Here is a 21469-nt window from a genome sequence, read left to right on the forward strand (position 1 = left end):
TCTAAATCTTTTTTAAACTTCTTTAGAAATCTTTTAGCCTTCTTCAAAATTTAAATCTCCAAAATTCAAATTAAGATATATGCAAGTTTGTTTGGATGATTAATCATTTTTTGGGTTTCCTCCTGCTATAGCTATGTTTGGTTTTCAGAAAATTTAAGCAAAAATATAAAATTAAAAAATTAAAAGAAAAAGTAGAAAGAAAATTAAAAATCAATAAAATATTTTTATATGTATCTTCAAACTTATTTCACTTATTTTTTTTCTCTATTATATAAAAATAAAATGATTTAAAATCGAATTAATTTTCTAACTAATTTTAATTATATTTGATTTTCCTTCAAACATAAAAAAATCATGTCCTTAATTAGTATTTTTTTTTCTTTCCTTAACATTTTTCGAACCAAACATAGCATATAATAAATAAATGCCCCGTAATTTTATACAAAATTACATTGCATGTCAATTAATATGTCATAAAAGCAAAGCCAATCCAAAAATATTCATCAGAAAGATCATTTCCAAGACCTAATATGTTACAGAGTTGGCTATGGTACTCCAGTTTTCTCTTTCACTGCTCGATCAATGAACAAACCCTAGAAGCCCCATGCATGCTTTCCACCATTGAAAACCTTCATTCTATCTAGAATCACACGTCCAACATTTCAGGAAATTCTTAGAGAAGCTAGCTACCTCTCCATTCAAATAGGCATGAAAAGCACAAAGATTAATAAAACAGAAACCAGCCTGAAACTGAACAAAGACTTAGCAGAATCGGCACCAGACTCCACAGGCACTTGCCCCTGTGCCACCTTAATGCTCAGTTTCTGGCCACGCAAACAGTGCTGCCTGAGGCCACAGATGAAGTAGTGATCCCCAGGCTTAGCGAGCTTAAGAACCGTCGGCCCGCTGAAGTGTACACTGATCGTATTCTTTTGAGTGCATGCATCATAATCCGCCTTGCTTACCTCTATCACATTGTGCATGCCCGAACTATACAAGAAGACTGCATCTCAAACCGATAGGATTATCGTTAATTATTGATATTTATTGATAATTAACGTATATTTATCGCAGTTGTATGATCAGATGATTAGGTTTTCAATGTAGTTAATTAATTACTTGAATTTGCAGGAAGTGATGGCTTGATGAAATGAATTCCATAGTGTATGCTTCATCTCAATCAAGCAAGCATGGAGCTGAATGGTTTCATTTGAATTATAGAAATAGGGGGAAAAAAAACCAAAAAAATACACATAAAATTTGTTGTTATGATTTCAGTTTGTAGAGAGATAGGATACAAATAAAAAATAATTTTATATTCTTAAAAACAAAAATTGTAGGACTTATTAGGTAATTGTTTTTGAAAACAATTGTAAAAAATAATTTTTAAGAACAGTTTTTTAAAATTGTTCTTTAACATTTTTTAAAACAAAAGTTTGCTTAAAAACTTGAAATGTTTTCAACCTATATTTTAATATTTTTAAAATAAATTTTTATATCTCGTGTTTTAATTTTTAATTATTCTATATATTTATATAATTATTTTTTTAAATAGTCCTAAAAAAACAAGTAAAAATAACTAAAAGATATTCTCGAAAAACATCATATTTTCTATTCTTAAAAACAAAAAATCTAAAATATAAAACAATTTTTTATTGTCAAACATATTTTTCTTGATTTTTTGTTTTAGAGAATAGAAAACTGCTCTCAAAAATAGTTGTCCAACAACTTCATGGTGTCTTTAAAGAACATATTTTATTACTTTGGGTTGTTTTCACTTATTTTCTGGCAACTGTTTTAAAAAATAATTATACAAATTTTAAAGAATGATAAAAAATAAAGTTCTATATATAAAAGTTATTTTTAAAACATATTTTAAAATATAGAAAACATGTTGAAAACATTTTAGGTTCTCAAAAAAAAATGTTTTACAAAATATTAAAAATTATTTTCAAAAATTGTTTTTCAGAACTATTTTCGAAAATGGAAAAACACAAAAAAAAAAAAAAAATTGTATTTTGCAACTACAAAAAAAAAAAATTATTTCAAAAATTCTTTTGTTTTCCTTTTTATTTCCAAACGAAGATAAAGAAAAAAAAATGTAATATAAATCAACATAAAAAAGGTCAAGAAAACTCACCCAACTTGTCACCAACGGCGAAAGTTCTGGGTGCTGCCCAGTCTTGGTAGAAGGAAGCATTCTGGGGGATGGTCCAGCCAAGGCTTTTTCCAACAATGTGATTCATTCCACCCACCTCCCCAATCATAAGACCCCCCATGGCTGCATACAGGAACAACAACAATACATGGCTTTTCGCCATCTAATGATCTATCTCTTGTCTGCTGGCTTGATCTGATGGATCTTTGTGTTGAAGGACGGTTGCTTATCTCCTTCAACACAAAGGAACTCTATGCCTGCATCAACAACAAACAAATGTTTAGATGGTTGTATAAATAGATACAATCAAAAAAGGCACCTACCACTTCTATTATTAGGTGATTTCACCATATATGCATATCCAGAATAGTGGCCATCCTGAATTCACATGGAAATCACAGGGAAAAAAACCAGTGGAATTTGAAGTATTTGTATTAGTACTAATGGCAAAAATAAATGGATGGTTTAATTTAGTAAGAAAGGGTGGGTTTATATTAATTATGTTGTGTGTGAATTTCACTTCCTCTTTTTTTTGGTGGTGCCTGTGGTGGGGGATAGAATTGTTGTGGGTTATAACTTATAAGTTCCAAAGAATTGGATGGCTTGAAGAAAAAGAGTTTGTGTAACATCGAAACAAGTCAATTTGATATCAGTTTGTGAGATTTTTGGTACTATGTTTAGGGGATCAAACCACACCATTTTTTCTCTTAGCCATTGAAGATGGATATGTTGGGTTAAAAAGAACTATTTGGTAACTATTATAAAAAATAGTTTTTAAGAACAATTTTTGAAAACTACTCTTTAATGTTTTGTAAAACAAAAGTTTGTTTGAAACCTAAAATGTTTTTAACATATTTTTAATACTTTTAAAACAAGTTTTAAAAATAATCTTTATATCCGATACTTTATTTTTAATTATTTTACATGTTTGTATAATTATTTTATAAAATAATTATCCTCAAAAAACAAGTAAAAATAATTAAAAAATATTATTTGAAAACTCTATTTTATGTTCTTAAGAACAGAAAACAAAAATAAGTTTTTAGTTGTGAAACGTATTTTTTTCTTTCTTTCATTTTTTTTTTTTTTTTTGGAAGAAAGAAAACTAAAAACAGTTGCGAACCAAATCTTTAATTTCCCTCTTCATTTTTTTCTTTATATTTGCATTCTATAATTTCCTTATTGAGGGAGAAAACTAAAAAAGGTTTTTAGTTGTGAAACGTGTTTTTTTTTTTTAAGAAGAAGAAGAAGAAGAAAACTAAAAACAGTTGCGAACCAAATCTTTAATTTCCCTTTTCATTTTTTTTTCTTTATATTTGCATTCGATGATTTCCTTATTGAGGGAATTATTGTTTTTGTTTTCTTCTCATTGATTTCCTTTTGGTAGAAATATAATAATTAAAGATATACACAAAGAAGGCAATAATACGAAACCATATATAGAGGTAATATCAGCTATCACCATACAATTGAGACTTGCTCCCATGGTCACATTGAGTTAGACCAAAAATTTGATCGGCATGAATCACTTTTAAATCAACTAATTGGAGTTTGACAAACAAGATATACAGGGCAAGTAATACGTGTGGTGTCAATGACAGAAGAAAATTTTTGTAGAACTATAAAATTAAATATTTTTAAATTAATTAAGAAAAAAAAAAATCAAATCAAATTAAAGTCAAAAGAGAATAAAAGCATATATTCTCTTGGTGGAAGACTCCATCAATTAAAGAGAAAATTAATTATTAAAATTAAAGAATTAAATTTCTTATATCATTCAAATTAAATACTTAGGATACCAAATCTAAACTTAAGTACTCCACATATAAAGGAGTGTCCTCTTTCAATGTAAGGACCCTCAAAGAAACAAGTCGAGGAAGCCTCAAAAGTCTACACAAAGCTCTAGAGTCTGCAAAGTGTACATTCTAAGTTGTGAGAGAATTAAAAGCACAATGCATGTGGTTTTCTCTCACCCTTATCATAGTTGCTTGGGAACAAGCTACTTTGAGCTCCGATCACACTCAAGTGGCATGGAAATACTTTTATCCTCTAATTAGGAGATTCTCCAAAGGATTTGTATATGTTTCTTATGTTTTTAGTAAATAATAAATTTGAATTGTGTCACTCTTTTTTTTCCTCTCTTGTTTAAATTTGAAGGAACAATGAAAATTTGTGTGTTCAAATTTCTAAGACTCTCAATAGCACATTTTTACCTCTTATCTCCTTTGTCAATTAACCAAAGCTACTGTCAGACCAATAACTTGAAAGAAGATTATGGCTACATACATTGATAAGGATGATGACAAGGTTTATATTTAACGAAGAGGCATCTACTCCTGCTCAATGAAAACAACAGAAGTGCACAACAAATACCAACCAATTAGCCAGGTCAAACTCTTCCATTTAAGGAGAAAATCACAACTACCTCAAAGAACTTCGAGAATCTCTCTACTCTTCATTTGATGCCAACTCCAACATAAATCTACGTCATCATTAAATTCATCAAGACCATCGAGGAGAAAGATATGCAAATAGCAACCCTCATGTATAAAATTAAGGTACAAAAATTATTGAGCCAAGTAAAAGGCTCCATCAAACTAAAAGAGATACTCCTTACGCATTGACATGTGCAAGTTAGCAAATAAACTAATAAACTTGCTTTAGTAGCAATGTTATCTATCCAATAGCAATAAGATATGTAATAAAACACAATTAAGGTGCAGTACAATAGTCTATCACAAAGTTCACTCTTGTATTCAAAGCTCTACACAAAGAGGAACAACAACTTATCCATGTCTAATAGTTATCAACCTTCAAATTTTCAATAATTCGAAGGAAGGGAAAGAACCTAAACAATTACATGTTGCCCTTTGCACAGCTCCTTCAAGTGCACCTTGTTGGCACTGAAAATAGCCAATGAAAGTATGACAAATGATAAAATTATGTTGGATACCCATAACAACCAACTCATTAACTATCATGGGTTGTACTATTAAGGCATGACAATTTTTTATAAGACTACAAAATTAAGTCTTACAAATTTTTTAAAAATAAATCAAATTAAATTCAAAAGAGAATAAAAGTATATATCATCTTATCAGAAGACTTCATCAATTAAGAAGAGAATTAACAAACTCAAGGAATTGAATTTCATTAATCATGCAAATTAAGCATTCTATTAATACACAATTGAATCCTACTTACACCTATAAGTAGATTTTCCCTTCTTTAATACAAGGACCTTTAAGGAAATGCATCAAAGAAACCTTGAAAGCCTACCAAAAACTTCACAGCTCGCAAGTTCTATTATTCTAAGAGTATATTTGATAGTGATTTGGGGAAGTGTTTTTAACATTTTTAATATTTAAAAATAAATATTTTTAAGTATTACAAAGGTTAAAATACTTCTTAAAATCATTGTCAATCACACTCTAAAAGTACATTTGACAGTGATTCTAAAAAACGTTTTTAACATTTCTAATACTTAAAAGATAAAAATTTTCAAGGGTTAAGAAAATTAGAAACATTTTTTAAAATTACTATCAAACGTACTCTAAGTCTACAAGAGAATAACAAGCAACACAACATGTGTCGTTCTCTCACTTTGATCACAATAGAGTGGGAACAAGTTAGTCTAAGTCGTCAAATACACCCACAAATAAGAGAATCCATCACTATAGAGAGTTGTATCCATTTCTTTTCCTTTTTTTTTAATAAATTTAAATTTCATCACTTTATTTACTTATTTATTTTTCTAGTTCAACTTTACGAGAAGAATGGAAATTTGCACATAACTACTTCCTATAATTTAGTTTCAAACACGAGCAAAGAGTTGAAGTCTTGGTTTTAATCGAAGAAACTATAAACTATATACTGATGAGGACATTCTTTGACTCTTTGGTCATTCCCATCTCATAGAACCGCATATACTCTTGAACCACAATGAATAATATCCTCAACCAAAGACAAATTCAACAGACAGCTTAAGCTTGATCACATTCTAATTTCCAAATCATAAAGAAGATAATGCCAAAACATATATGTAGCTTCAATAGAAAACTATGAAGCAAACATCAGCCGTCAAATTAAGGGACGCATATATGAACCAAGCAGATAGTCCACCATATATGGTCGGCTTCATATGAAGAGTGGCTCAAGGTATATGTAAATATATACATAAAAAATAAGATCTCCTACTTCATTTCTTCCTCAATCTTTTTGGCCCTTAGGTTAGGATTCAACCATACTTAATCAAATGTTCGCATTTCTGATTTCTCCAAATACCGTTTGCCACGTTATAAGTAGTCTACAAAAATACATGTTAAATTACTTAATAGGATTTCAAACTTGGGCTCCTTCCTAAAAGGACGACTTCAAGATCAGCTCGCTATGTTATGGCAATTGGCCTTAAGTTCATAGCTAGAGGAACTATTAGGCATAGCAATGGGACGTGTTTCCTTCAATACCGGATCCCTAATATGACAAGTTTGGGATGAAGCTAAATAATTTTTTTTTTTTTTTAAATATGGTCGAGTTCAAGTATTATCTTATTTTGCCTTGATAGATTTATATATAATTAAATAAAAATTATTTTAATTTATTTTTTTACTTTTTACTTTTTTTTTCAATACATATAAATAAAAAATTATTTATCATAAAAGTAAGTCATAAAAATTTGTAATATTTTTTTATTTATAAATTGCATTTACTTTTAATGTAATTAAAAAAATTAAAAATAAATAAAAATTTCTTATGCCCATCTCGCCTTGTTTATTTTTTTAAATTTTTTTGGACAACGTATTTAAATAATAGAGTCGGGATATCGATCCCCAGCTCCCATTTCCATAGTTCATAATTCACTAGAAATTAATTCTATACACTTCTCACGATGGCATATGCCTTTTCAAGTCCGTACAGATAGAATATCCCTTTATATACCATTCCAGATTTCTTGTTCTTCGGTAATCAAACATAGGTTTAAACGGCCACATTTTCCAATCAACCTTCCACCATATCTCTTCCTACCATGCAAACTACATATAAAATGTGAAGGAGGATTCACAAACACAATTCAAAAATCAAGGCAAATTAAAGCCAGCCCACAAGATGTCTAACAGTCTTGCTGTGCTACATGCCCTTGATTCAGCCCGAACACAATGGTACCACATCACCGCCATCATCATCGCCGGCATGGGCTTCTTCACCGACGCCTATGACCTCTTCTGCATCTCCACCATCTCCAAACTCTTGGGCCGTCTCTACTACTACGACCATGCCAAGCCTGGAAAGCCCGGCAAGCTCCCCCACAACGTCAATAATGCCGTTGTCGGTGTTGCCCTGTTCGGAACCCTAACAGGACAGTTGGTGTTTGGCTGGATGGGGGACAAGCTCGGCCGGAAAAGAGTTTATGGCTTCACTCTCATTCTTATGGTTGTTTGTGCTATTTGCTCCGGTCTGTCATTTGGGTATAGCCCAAAAGCTGTAATCATTACACTTTGTTTCTTCAGGTTCTGGCTAGGGTTTGGGATTGGTGGAGACTATCCCCTTTCCGCAACGATCATGTCGGAGTATGCGAATAAAAAGACTCGTGGGGCTTTTATTGCGGCAGTGTTTGCTATGCAGGGCATGGGGATCATTTTTGCGGGGCTGGTTTCCATGATTCTCTCGAAGCTCTTCCTCCTCAAGTATGAGACTGTGTCATTCAGAGAGGATCCTGTGCGTTCTACTCAACGTCAGGCGGATTATCTGTGGCGGATCGTGCTGATGCTCGGAGCCTTGCCGGCACTTTTAACGTACTACTGGAGAATGAAGATGCCGGAAACTGGTCGGTACACTGCCCTTATAGAAGGAAATGCTAAACAAGCTGCTGCAGACATGGGTCGGGTTCTTGAGATTGAAATCCAAGAGGAAGCAGATAAAGTGGCAGAGTTTAAGGCTGCTAACGAGTACTCATTATGGTCGAGAGAGTTCTTTAATCGCCATGGGCTTCACCTGATAGGCACAATGAGCACCTGGTTCTTGTTGGACATAGCCTTCTACAGCCAAAACCTAACTCAGAAGGATATTTTTCCGGCGATGAACCTGGTAAATAAAGATTATCAAGTCAGTGCTCTCCGGGAAATGTTCGAGACATCCAGGGCCATGTTTGTGGTGGCCTTGCTGGGGACTTTTCCGGGATATTGGTTCACAGTTTTCTTCATTGAACGGATTGGCCGATACATCATCCAGCTTGTGGGGTTCTTCATGATGTCCTTATTCATGCTGATCATAGGAATCAAGTACGAATACCTCAGGGACGAGAACAAATGGCTGTTTGCAGTCCTATATGGGCTGACCTTCTTCTTTGCCAATTTCGGTCCAAACAGCACAACTTTTGTTCTTCCGGCCGAGCTGTTCCCGACCCGAGTGAGATCAACATGCCATGCAATGAGCGCTGCGGCCGGGAAGGCTGGGGCTATGATCGGGGCATTTGTGGTGGCGACCTATACTTTGGATGGTAAAGCTAATGAAATTAGGGTAGCCATGATAACCATGGCCTGTACAAATATGCTAGGGTTCTTCTGCACATTCTTGGTGACGGAGACCAAAGGCCGATCCCTGGAGGAAATATCAGGCGAGGATGGAGGTAATAATGAAACCCAGATGCCTAGCACACCATCAAAATAAAAGGATAGTTATGTATAAATTTTGGGTGGAAGAATGTTGAAAGTTGTGATGTTCAATTACATGTTATATCGCAAAAAGCATAAAAGTATTTGTCTTTCGTGTGTATCAATTAAGGCAATGTCAATGTTGTGTTGGGTGTAGGGTTCATGAGAGGCCGGTCTAGAACTTTGAGCTCATGAGCAGTATGTGAAATAAATAAGCAGAGGGGCAATAGAACATGGTCTCTTTTGCCTCCTGTGTTGTGTTATATAGACAAATTCCAAGGAATAAGAGGTGCTTATGATTACATGAATCTGCAAGCACTTGTAGCCAAGGAAGTGGCTTTTTTCAATGCAATGTACAGAATTTGTATGAGTGATGATTGATGAAAGGGATTTTAGCCTTTCAAATTCTCAAGTCATCCAAAGCTATTTAATTTAGCCTTCTGGTTTCTCTAAATACCATTTGCCCCATTATAAGTATTCTACAAAAATACATGTTAAATTACTTAATTGGATTTCAAATTTAGGCTCCTTTCAAGAATGATGACTCCTAGCTCATCTCCTTATGTCATCTCCTTATGTTATGGCAATTGGCCTTAGGTTCACAGTCTAAGGAATTATGAGGCTTAAAGTGTGTTTAGTAGTGATTTTAAAAAATATTTCTAATATTTTTAACACTTATATGATACAAATTTTTAAATACTAAAAATGTTAAAAATACTTTCTAGTCGAAGAACCCATTTGGTAGTGATTCTATAGAGTGTTTTTAATATTCTTAATACAAAAAAAATTTCATCATTCAAGTATCATAAATAATAAAAATGTTTTTTACAATCACTTCCAAACGCATTCTTAGTAATTGGATGTGTTTTGTTCAAGTAGTCAATCCTTAATACAACAAGTTTGAGACGAAACTAAATAGGTTTGAGAAATTTTTTCTTTTTTAAAATAAAATCGAGCTCAAGTATGGTCTTATTTTTCTAGGTTTATATATTATTAAATAAAAATTATTTTAATTTATGTTTTATTTTTTACTTTTGTTAATACATGTAAATAAAAAAATATTTCTCCTTAAAGTAAATCATAAAAATTTATAATATTTATTTATTTTAAAATTAAAATTATTTTTAATGTAATTAAAAAAATTAAAAATAAATAAAAAATTCTTATATCCACTCTATATATTTTTTATTTTTTTGGGGCAACATATTTAAATAGTCGTGTGAGGATGAGGGTAACCCATCGATCCCCAGCTCCCGTTTCCATTGTTCATGGTTCATTAGAAATTAATTCTATACACATCTCACAATGGCATATCCCTTTTCAAGCCAATGCAGATAGAATATCCCTTTACATACTATTCTATATTTCTTGTTGTTCCCTAATCAAACATAGGTTTAAACGGCCACATTTTCCAATCAACCTTTCACCATATCACTTCCTACCAGGCAAACTTCATATAAAATGTGAAGGACTTAAAAAAAGTTCAGCCCACAAAATGTCTTAACAGTCTTGCTGTGCTACATGCGCTTGATTCAGTCCGAATACAATGGTACCACATCACCGCCATCATCATCTGCATGGGCTTCTTCACAGACGCCTATGACCTCTTCTGCATCTCCACCGTCTCCAAACTCTGGGGCCGTCTCTACTACTATGACCCTGTTAACCACCCTAAAAGGCCTGGCAACCTACCCCACAACGTCAACAATGCTGTTGTAGGGCAGTAGGGGTTGCCCTCGTCGGAACCCTAACAGGACAGCTAGTCTTTGGCTGGTTGGGGGACAAGCTCGGCCGGAAAAGAGTTTATGGCTTCACTCTCATTCTTATGGTTATTTGTGCTATTTGCTCTGGTCTGTCATTTGGGTATAGCTCAAAAGCTGTAATCACTACACTTTGTTTCTTCATATTCTGGCTAGGATTCGGGATTGGCGGTGACTATCCTCTCTCTGCAACGATCATGTCGGAGTATGCGAATAAAAAAACTCGTGGGGCTGTTATTTCAGCCGTGTTTGCTATGCAGGGCGTGGGGATCGTTTTTGCAGGGCTGTTTTCCATGATTCTCTCGAAGCTCTTCCTCATCAAGTATGAGACTGTGTCATTCGACGATAATCCTATACTTTTTACACAACCTGAGGCAGATTATTATGGCGGATCTTGCTGATGCTTGGAGCCTTGCCTGCGCTTTTAACATACTATTGGAGAATGAAGATGCCGGAGGCCGGTCGGTACACTGCCCATATCGAAGGAAATCCTAAACAAGATGCTGTAGATATGGGTAGGGTTCTTGAGATTGAAATCCAAAAGGAAGCAGATCAAGTGGCAGAGTTTAAGGCTGCTAACGAGTACTCATTATGGTCGAGAGGTGGGCGTCACCTGATAGGCACAATGAACACCTGGTTCCTGTTGGACATAGCCTTCTACAGCCAAAACCTAACTCAGAGGGATATTTTTCCGGCGATGAACCTGGTAAATAAAGATTATCAAGTCAGTGCTCTCCGAAAAGTGTTCGAGACATCCAGGGCCATGTTTTAGGTTGTTATCAAAGTGGGATATCTAGATAGGAATTAATATAAAAATTCAACCATTCACGAGACACACAGGGTATATGGAAGACCACCTACAAACTCTGTCTAAAAATTTTGCAAACATAAAAACCACAAACTTAATCAATTACTGAGCGAATCCATTGATTCTAAAAAGAACAAGCGTATGAATTTACGTGAACTAGATATCAACCTCTCCCAGATATCTTTTCGTAAGCTGGTACTTATATTTGTCTTCAAGTTTGTTATATAAAAGTCCGTGCTCCTGACTCCTTACTGAACTCCCCGATAAATCAAGTTAGGAACATCTCCCTCTTTTGGTCATAAAAATCATTAAGTATAAGAAACCAAGTTCAAGAAAAAAAAAACAAAAAAACAAAAACGGCCTCTTTTTGTCATAAAAGTGACATAGTATAAGCAACCAAATTTAAAAATAAAAAAATTAAAATTAAAAAAAAGATAAAAAATAAATAAAATAAAATTATAAAAATTGTGAAAACACTTAAACACCCGCACTCTTTTGGGGTGCTTGAAAGCTCATCATAAAATTTCATTTTCTTAAGCCACTTAAGTTAATGGATTAATGTAAACCAATTTAGAATGTGTTTGATAATAATTTTATAAAAAAAAAAATTTATCTTTTTAATACTTGAATATTAAAAATTTTTAAATGTTAAAAATATTGAAGAAATTTCTAAAATTACTGTCAAATGGACTCTTAATCTATTTGTTACCATCATTCAACCAAGCATATATACACATTCATACTTGTCTGAATAACCTAATTCAGAACTAACAATGATCTCAAGTTTTCAAAAACCAATCTAAATGCTAGATTTTACAATTTTTATTGAGAGGCTTTATTTGGAAAGAAGATTTTACATGCTCTCTAGGATCTTACCATGTGTGAACTTAACTTTTAACCTATAAATAGGACATTGGATTTCTTTTTTAGTAGTTCTTGGGCATTCTTGACTTTCTTGGGGAGAGAAGAGGATATTGAAGATTCTAGGTTTGTTTTCTCTATTTTAATCTATTGTTTCTTATTTCTTTTATTCAAGAATGATTTTTTATTCTTCTTTTATGGATTATGTGAATAAAATCACCACCATGAGAGGCTAAAAAGCCAACTTAGGGTGTGAAACATGAAAAGCTAATGTTACAGCCAAGGGAAAACAATGAATAAAATCAAACTAAAAGTTGAATGAATGAAAGGTTGAAGTATAATAAATAAAACAAAGATATATTCTAATGTTAGTTTAAATTAAGGATGATACATAACTCATTCTTTGATACTAGAAATTCTTAGTAATTCCCGATCCCTAATTATATAAGGTTTTAGTATTGTTATCTACCCTAAGACAAATTTAAATAAAGTGATAAAGGTCTAAATCCTAGACCTAAACCCAATTTTCATATCCATTCATCTATTTGGTATTTTAATTATAAAATAAAATATTAAAAGATAGGATACGAATGTAATCCTAAGTTATGAAATTCAGGTTGATCTCATTTGACCCACATATACTTTAAAACTAACTAATTGCTTGAGGTCCTATATCAAAAGTTGGATTGTGAAACTCCCAACCTTGAATCATTTGAATTAGAAACCAATAATTCTTTTGCAATTTAATTAAGTTTATTTTAATAAATTCAATTTTATTCAAATAAATTTTGCACATTTTTAGTTCAAGAAATAAAGCAAAAAGCAATCATCTAGTCCTAATTTGACAATTTAAAATCTCCAGTTATATATAAGTTTTTTTTTTTTTTTTTTTTTTGGGACTTTGATGGGAATAATATATAAGATTTTTTTTTTTTTTTTTTTGGGAAATTTGAGGGAGTGCATATGCAACCCCAGCCCTTACTAGATCCGCCCCTATGTGTCATTGATTCTAATCACATACACTAAAACAATAATTATTACTAATAAAAAGTAATGCGTGTCAAAAAATATAATAACATAGAAATGAAAATCACAATCTAATAACCAACCATATTATCTCCCCCTTTTGTCATAAAAAGAATAAAGTATAAGCAACAAAGCATAAGAAAAGGAGGTGTGTTTATATATATATATATATATGAAATATAAGCACTTACAAGGGGCTTATAACGCTTAACCATTCACAAGGGCCCATAACGCTTAAGCACTTACAAGGGGCACATGAGCACTTGAAAGCTCATCATAAAATTTTGTATTTTTCAGCTTATTTAAGTTAATGGATTGATTCCATTCTGTTACCATTATTCAACCAAGCATACACAATCATACTTATTTGAATAACCTAATTCAAAACTAACAAATCATTTAAAATTTTCAATATAAAACAACTAATCCAGCACACTAACAATTTCCGTACTTACTAATTTTGACCACATTCGCCGATATTCCCATCTCAAAGCAACAATACATATACCATCTTAGACTACAATGAAAGACAAAGCCAAAATTAATGACAGCTTTGTCTAGGGGATTAACCGGGCCGTGCCAAAACATAGCTTCAATAGAAAATTGTGAACCGAAACAACAACCGTCAAACTTAGGGTTGCATATATGAAAAGGACTAATGATTCCACCTTGGAGTACCCCATATGAAAATGACTCAAAGTTTGAACCAACTGCCAAAAGATCCCTGAGAAACCTAACTCAAAGGGAAGAAATATGTACAATTAAACCCAAATAATCCTAAGATTTCCTTGATAACCAAACATGATGTTCTTCTATATCATTTCTTTTTGCCTTGAATTTTTCTGGTCATCAGGTAAAATTGAACCTACATTAATGGCTAAATGATACAATTATTTAATCAATTTATGTAGATGTTCTTTAGTTGCTTCCAAAGAAGATTTCTTGACTTTGATTATATATAAGCCATGCTGTCAATCTTAGCTTTGTCTCTTGGCCTGAGGAATCATGCCGTAAGCCTACTCGCAATTCACTAGAAATTCTATACACGTCTCACTATGGCATATCCTTTCTTATAGACGTCCACGCAAATAGAATATCCCTTCATGTACTATTCCATACTTCTTGTTGTTCCCTAATCAAACATAGGTTTAAACGGCCATATACAATTTCCAACTAACCTTCCCACCATCACTCCCCACAAGGCAAGCTACTTATAAAATGTGTGGGAGGCTTCACAAACACAATTCAACGATAATCAAGGCAAAAGCCAGCCCACAAAATGTCTGACGGTCTCGCTGTGCTACATGCTCTTGATTCAGCTCGAACACAATGGTACCACATCACCGCCATCGTCATCGCCGGCATGGGCTTCTTCACCGATGCCTATGATCTCTTCTGCATCTCCACCGTCACCAAACTCCTCGGCCGCCTTTACTACTATGACCCCACTAAAAATAAGCCTGGGAAGCTCCCCCACAGTGTTAACAACTTTGTGGTTGGGGTTGCCCTAGTAGGAACCCTATCAGGCCAACTAGTATTTGGCTGGCTTGGTGACAAACTTGGCCGGAAAAAAGTTTATGGCATGACTCTCATTCTTATGTCCATTTGTGCCATCTGCTCTGGCCTATCCTTCGGCTTCAGCAATAAATCTGTAATCACTACACTTTGTTTCTTCAGATTCTGGCTAGGGTTTGGAATTGGAGGTGACTATCCTCTCTCCGCAACGATCATGTCGGAGTATGCAAATAAAAAAACTCGTGGGGCTTTTATTGCAGCCGTGTTTGCTATGCAGGGCGTGGGGATCGTTTTTGCAGGGCTGGTTTCCATGATTCTCTCGAAGCTCTTCCTCCTCAAGTATGAGACTGTGTCATTCGACGATGATCATATACTTTCTACACAACCTGAGGCAGATTATCTATGGCGGATCGTGCTGATGCTTGGAGCCTTGCCTGCGCTTTTAACATACTATTGGAGAATGAAGATGCCGGAGACCGGTCGGTACACTGCCCTTATTGAAGGAAATGCTAAACAAGCTGCTGCAGACATGGGTAGGGTTCTTGAGATTGAAATCCAAGCTGAAGCAGATAAAGTGGCAGAGTTTAAGGCTGCTAACGAGTACTCATTATGGTCGAGAGAGTTCTTTAATCGCCATGGGCGTCACCTGATAGGCACAATGAGCACCTGGTTCTTGTTGGACATAGCCTTCTACAGCCAAAACCTAACTCAGAAGGATATTTTTCCGGCGATGAACCTGGTAAATCAAGATCATGAAGTCAGTGCTCTCCGGGAAATGTTCGAGACATCCAGGGCCATGTTTGTGGTGGCAATGCTGGGGACTTTTCCGGGATACTGGTTCACAGTTTTCTTCATTGACCGGATTGGCCGATACATCATCCAGCTTGTGGGGTTCTTCATGATGTCCTTATTCATGCTGATAATAGGAATCAAGTACGAATACCTCAGGGACGATCATACATGGCTGTTTGCAGTCCTATATGGGCTGACCTTCTTCTTCGCCAATTTCGGTCCAAACAGCACAACTTTTGTTCTTCCGGCCGAGCTGTTCCCGACCCGAGTGAGATCAACATGCCATGCACTGAGCGCTGCGGCCGGGAAGGCTGGGGCTATGATCGGGGCATTTGTGGTGGCGACCTATACTTTGGATGGTAAAGCTAATGAAATTAGGATAGCCATGATAACCATGGCCTGTACAAACATACTAGGTTTCTTCTGCACATTCTTGGTGACGGAGACCAAAGGCCGATCCCTCGAGGAAATATCAGGCGAGGATGGAGGTATTAATGAAACCCAGATGGCTAGCAGACCATCTTAAGAAAGGATGGTTATCAGTGGCACGTGAAAGAATGTTAGAAGTTAATTTGAATTACGTGAATCAATATTTATCTTTGCCTTGTGTGTAGAAGGGTTGCTTTCGGGCTGATGATGAGTGTGTGAGAAATGAATAAGGGGGGCAATAGAACAGTGTTTCGTTTGCCGTTTGTGTTTGTATCATATGCATTCCTACCAAAATAAATGATCCTGAAGTTTGTATTTGAAAAAATATGTAGTTAAGGGCGTCGCTTTGTTTTTCCTTAGTGAAATGTATAAATTTACGTGATTGATGAAATGATATTTAGACTTTTATTTCAATCAGGTGAATGTTTCTCTTTTGCATGCATGATTAACCTTTGAACATGACATACTGGCCTAAAAACACAAAAAGTGAATGAATCCACAAAGATGCACGAGTTCAGTCGATCATTTCAATGACCATGGATGAGAGAAAATCATTTCGTTACATCATAGTGAATACGAGTGTATCTCCTACTATTTCTCAAACTTCTATCCATTAATCTATATAAGTTTTTCATGTCTATCCCTAGCTATCTCACAACATTTTTCCCTCATGACATCAAATATTTACATGAATATTAATTTCTAACAAACTTTCTTTATTCTACTAGAAAATCTAATATTACAAAAATATATCAAGAAGAAATATCGTTTACAATATTCTTTATAAAAGGAATATACACCAATTAGGAATATAACACCCTTCCTCTAGCCCCTATACCCCTTATGTAACAACTCAAGAAGGTAGTGATGGCGGATTATAGGCTATGGAGAGCAAAGTCTCAAATCAATCCATGAGAGAGCTATCCAAACTTATAATAATCCCAAGCTTTGTTGGCTCAAAATGTATTGAATTGCGATAAGAGAATCAAATCTTATCCTTTCCTACCTCAATTTGCACCAAGAGCCCTCATCTCTCAAATCAATAAAAATAAGTTTGACAAAGATTTGCAGCCTTCTTCGTATTAATTGATCATCATTCGACTCTATTTATCAAACTAAAACTTTTCAACCGACTTCTATAACGAAAGTATATATTAAGCTCATTACTAGGATGCATCAGATCGGTCCATAGTGAACCTTTCAACACCCAACCAAATCAATCAAACTTAACAGCATCAAGGTGATAGTAATCATCACCAAATGGGGTTTTAAAGGGAGCATGAAAATTATGAAAGTAGGTGCAGACAAAGTTGAGGGTCATCTTTACATGGAAGGAGGGACACACCACCATACCATTACACATGGTGGTAAATTTTTTAGAATGGGGTCATCGGAGATTCTTTCATCAACCTTTTGGAAAGCTCTTGTGGCATAATTTATCCACTATCTTTTTACTCTTCGTTTTTTTGAAGATGATGGATTTTCATCTCAAGTATTAATATATATTTCTACTCGTTTTCATGATAAAGAAGTTAAAAGGGAGGGATTATATTTCCTTTTTTATTAAAATAGAAGAGTTATGATTATTTGTAATAGCAAAATGAAAAGGAAGGACAAAGAAAAAGGAAAAAAAAATACACACACACACTTTGGGACAAAAATGAAACAAAAGCCCACTTACAGAAGGTATCCCCTACAAGCCCAAATAAAAGGCCCACAAGCAAGGCAAATAAAAGAGCCAAGAAGGCCCATCAGTTCAAACTTCAAATACCGAACCGTCGAACCCTAGGAAACTTTCTCGCCAATTTTCCTCCACTTTCCCTCATGAAATGGGAAATGGAGATCGAAGAAATCGAGGCAATTCTCGAGAAAATTTGGGACCTGCACGACAAACTAAGCGACGCAATCCACTCAATTTCCCGATTTCATTTTCTCAATTCCATCAAATCCCTTAGAAAATCCGACAAAAGTAAACCCCTCAACGACGTCGATGAGAATCGGTTTGGTTTCGTATACGCCAAGGATTTTAGGGTCGAAGACGATGACTTGGCGATTCAAGAGGCTAAGAGTCTCAATGCCATCAGAACCGCTCTCGAGAACCTCGAAGACCAGCTCGAGTTCTTCCACGTGAGTTAACCTTTTTGGTTTTTTTTTTTCATGTACATTCTGTTTGGCTGATGGGGATAAGGCATGAATTTGTCATTCTTCCTTTTTGGTTGGCATGCCGTTTGGTTGCTGAGAAATTGGAGGGAAAGCGTAAAAAAATGAATTATGAGTACTACTGTTATTTTTCAAAAAAAAAAATCTCTAAATTCTGTAGAACTGATGAAAATGGAGGAAAGAAAATGGGTTCTACCGAACTTTGTCTGTTGGCAATGTCGCTCAATTTCCTATATTAGAGAAGGTTGAAAACTATGTTAGGATTGTGTAAAGTTTGTATATAATTCAAATAAATAAAACCTGGTAAGGGTAAAATTGAGGGAATAGTGAAGATTGCTGAAGATGATATACCAAGAATGACTATTTTTTTTATATGATAAAGGGAAAAGGGAGTAATTTTGGATTTGGATTGAGTGAAGTTGAGGGAGGTTGATAAATTGGAGTGCTTCTCAAACTTTGTGTGATCCACACTTCCCCTCCCACTTTTGAATGAATTAGTTTTATAGCGTAATAAGATGATTACAAGGATTATTGTGCTTTATGCGGTGTGGAATTCCTCCAAGAAAAAAGATATCTTTGAAATGAACTTGGAGAAATTGAAAACGTCATGATGATTGTGTTGGAATATTAGAAATGATCTATTTTGACCCAAATGGATTTGAGAAATTTGAGGTGGGAGAAGTTGATGATTTCATGAAGTAGTTTTGGCCAAAATAGGTTGGTCATATGGGTCAAATAAAAATGATTGCATCCAAATTCATCCACAAGGTAGTCGTTGAATGCACCTTGAGGACGAGGATAAAGTTGAGAAAAAACGTTGTATGAGATTCCAAGAGGAGGCACGATGGACAATGATGTAAAAGGAGTTATGACAGTTGGTTGACTATAATTGTTTCTAATGGTCCATGTACACAACTTGGCGTAGTTGAGATAGACATTGTTGAGCTTACTTGCGTTGAATTAAATTAAGTTGATGTTGATATTTTCTAGACAAGCGCTGGTCTTCAATGTCATTTATAATAAAAGCATAAGATGAAAGGGATATTGCAGTTCTGTTGTTTGGTGCTAACATGTGAAACCATAATATGTTAAATGTGGCGATTTTGACACATAGGGCTGGCACTCATGAATGTGCTTCCGGGGGCCATGTCTTTGATAATTCTAATCCACATAGTATAACCCATAGAATATCACATGTCATTCAGTCTCCAAGTGGCCCTTGCAGCCATGTTCTATAGATATCCTTACACTGGGACATGTTAGCATATTGCACATCCCGATTTTGAGGGTACCAGAATTCCTCTGATGCCCAAGCCTATCCCAGGATGAAAGAGCTCATCTCATAAAGTGAATGAAGGAGAAGTGAGCAGTCAACCCAATATGTGTGGCCACCCTCCACTTGCTACTCCACCTTGCTTGTGTTGGCTTCACCAGGAAACTTTTAGCAGAGTACCTCTAATGCCCACATCTTCACCTCTCCAAGAGTTAGCCTAAGAGCAAATAACATCACAGTGAGGATGTCTCTACTTCTTTCAAAGTTGTATAGGATAATAGAATCCTGCTGCTTCATACCTGCACAAGTTGGGAGGAGGGTTTATGGAGCCTAACAAAGACTTGGTACAACTCGAAAGAGGACCAGTTTAGTGTGCATGTGGTACTGTCTCATTGGTGCATGGGTTTTTAAACCAGCTGGCCCTCATTCCATAAACTCATGTACATAGGCACAAAAATTCACCATCTAAGGGAGTTTGAATCAAATGGAAACTCTGAACTCAGAAGAGCACTCCCTAAATTTCTCCAAAGTTCTGTCCTTGGGAGACCTATTACCTTAATCATCATCTTCTTGCAGTTCTCAATCCTCTCCTCTCCCTTCGGACTTGGAATGCTCACCATCGACGTGATTGACCTCTTATGAGAAGGAGCTTGTGTAAACAGTTATGTTATTATGGTTCACCCTGTGCAATTCCACTTTTTTATAATTTAAATGAACATTAGCATGGAGGCCTCATTTTTCATGCATTAAACGCTTGTGTCTACTATTTGTTTGTTTGTCTTAATATGGATAAACATCGCAGTTGTCTTTATGTCAGGTTACAAAATTGTGCTCAGCATCTCAAACTTTCATCTTAATTTTCTGCGCGCACTTGTGACTTGTTTAATACTATTTGTTAACGTTTTGATTTTGTTGATGATCTGTTTTACAGACTGTACAGGTACATCAACAAGCAGAGAGGGATGCTGCAATTGCACGACTAGAACAAAGTCGGATTGTTCTTGCAATTAGGTTGTCTGAACACCATGGCAAGAAGTACAAAGTCATTGAAGAAGCTATGGCATTTGTGGGAGATGTTCGTGATGCAGGTCCCTTTGTTTTACCTGATAATCTCTTTGGTCCTCCAGCAAGTCTCCCTGGGAAGAACGCTGCACCCCATGAAGAGAAGAGGTCAAATTTTCTCATCAAAGTTCTCATTTCTTGTTTCAATTTCGGGAAGAAATCACTTAAATTGGATCATATGGGTGGGATCCTTGGTAATGCTGCTCTAGTTGCCGTTAGCATGCTTGCACTGCTACATCTGAATCAAGTAACTTACAAGGACAAAATTGTATTAGAACCTCCACAGAAGCGAGAAGATAATATCTACAGAAATCGAAATATGAAGAGAACTTCTCGGGTTGAGAGTTCTTCTTTAAGTAGTGAACTGAACCAGTTGGATGTGTTGTATGCCAGGGGCTAAGGTGAAAACTTGAACTCTTTAGCAAAATTGTTAATTGATAGGAGGCTGTGTTGTTGTTATCATTCAGAATATCTTTATTCTCTTTCTAATTTGTACCACGAAGCCTTTGAGATATGTCTGGTCACTGCATTTAGAGCATCTGTTAGTTTCCATACTATGAACAAAATTCCATGTACAGCAGGAACTTCAGGCCTATTAAAAATGTAGGAGGCTTGGATTTACTCAAGCCCTCCTCAGAAAATGGGGTCTTCACCTGATTCACTGTAAGTTCTCATATTCAGAAACAAATGTCAATCACAATCTGAAGTTTTTGGAATGTAAAGCTCAATATGCTTCTTTTCATCCTCACAGCTCCTTCCATGATCTGTTCCCAGAAATGGCCGCTTGGCATTCAGGTGGATTATTGGAACATATTTTTTAAATGTGAATTTTCAATCTTGTTGTACACCCGCTCCCTCTATTATTTAGATCCTACCCAATTTACAAAATCAATTCAAGGTACCGATCTTTCTGTTATGTACATACTAACCCATATCGAACGAACTTTCGATTTCTCTAAAAGAGGTTTTGTATAC

The 21469-nt window shown here is 35.0% G+C and overlaps 4 protein-coding genes and 1 pseudogene across 4 annotated transcripts; 4 read left to right on the forward strand and 1 right to left on the reverse strand.

The window, feature by feature from the left end:
- Positions 1–435: 435 nt before the first annotated feature.
- Positions 436–2408, reverse strand: LOC117932895 (mavicyanin-like). The gene is made up of 2 exons (XM_034854202.1): positions 2141–2408; positions 436–1003 (listed from the first exon to the last, which is right to left on the reverse strand). The coding sequence occupies exons 1-2, from the start codon at positions 2319–2321 to the stop codon at positions 699–701; spliced, it is 486 nt and encodes a 161-aa protein (XP_034710093.1). The 5' UTR covers positions 2322–2408; the 3' UTR covers positions 436–698.
- A 4856-nt stretch (positions 2409–7264) lies between these two features.
- Positions 7265–9062, forward strand: LOC117933392 (inorganic phosphate transporter 1-11-like). Its single transcript, XM_034854757.1, has one exon. The coding sequence runs from the start codon at positions 7265–7267 to the stop codon at positions 8822–8824; it is 1560 nt and encodes a 519-aa protein (XP_034710648.1). The 3' UTR covers positions 8825–9062.
- LOC117933393 lies at positions 9000–11340 on the forward strand (annotated as a pseudogene).
- Positions 11341–14542: 3202 nt separating this feature from the next.
- On the forward strand, positions 14543–16256 carry LOC117934202 (inorganic phosphate transporter 1-11-like). Its single transcript, XM_034855845.1, has one exon. It carries the CDS (start codon positions 14543–14545, stop codon positions 16094–16096), a length of 1554 nt encoding a protein of 517 aa, XP_034711736.1. The 3' UTR covers positions 16097–16256.
- Positions 16257–17777: 1521 nt separating this feature from the next.
- LOC117932971 (plastid division protein PDV1) lies at positions 17778–21044 on the forward strand. The gene is made up of 2 exons (XM_034854306.1): positions 17778–18126; positions 20364–21044. Exons 1-2 carry the CDS (start codon positions 17824–17826, stop codon positions 20892–20894), a joined length of 834 nt encoding a protein of 277 aa, XP_034710197.1. The 5' UTR covers positions 17778–17823; the 3' UTR covers positions 20895–21044.
- The last annotated feature ends 425 nt before the right edge of the window (positions 21045–21469 follow it).

The sequence above is a fragment of the Vitis riparia genome, chromosome 16 (assembly GCF_004353265.1).
Source record: "Vitis riparia cultivar Riparia Gloire de Montpellier isolate 1030 chromosome 16, EGFV_Vit.rip_1.0, whole genome shotgun sequence".
Lineage (NCBI taxonomy): Eukaryota > Viridiplantae > Streptophyta > Magnoliopsida > Vitales > Vitaceae > Vitis > Vitis riparia.

What these genes read in the sequence shown, in the direction of transcription:
- LOC117932971 (XM_034854306.1), top strand. Translation starts at nt 17,824, where the DNA reads ATGAAATGGGAAATGGAGATCGAAGAAATCGAGGCAATTCTCGAGAAA. An exon ending in ACCAGCTCGAGTTCTTCCAC is followed by an intron (nt 18,127 to 20,363) that starts GTGAGTTAACCT and finishes TCTGTTTTACAG; the next exon opens with ACTGTACAGGTACATCAACA.
- LOC117932895 (XM_034854202.1), bottom strand. Translation starts at nt 2,321, where the DNA reads ATGGCGAAAAGCCATGTATTGTTGTTGTTCCTGTATGCAGCCATGGGG. An exon ending in CGCCGTTGGTGACAAGTTGG is followed by an intron (nt 1,004 to 2,140) that starts GTGAGTTTTCTT and finishes TTTGAGATGCAG; the next exon opens with TCTTCTTGTATAGTTCGGGC.
- LOC117933392 (XM_034854757.1), top strand. Translation starts at nt 7,265, where the DNA reads ATGTCTAACAGTCTTGCTGTGCTACATGCCCTTGATTCAGCCCGAACA.
- LOC117934202 (XM_034855845.1), top strand. Translation starts at nt 14,543, where the DNA reads ATGTCTGACGGTCTCGCTGTGCTACATGCTCTTGATTCAGCTCGAACA.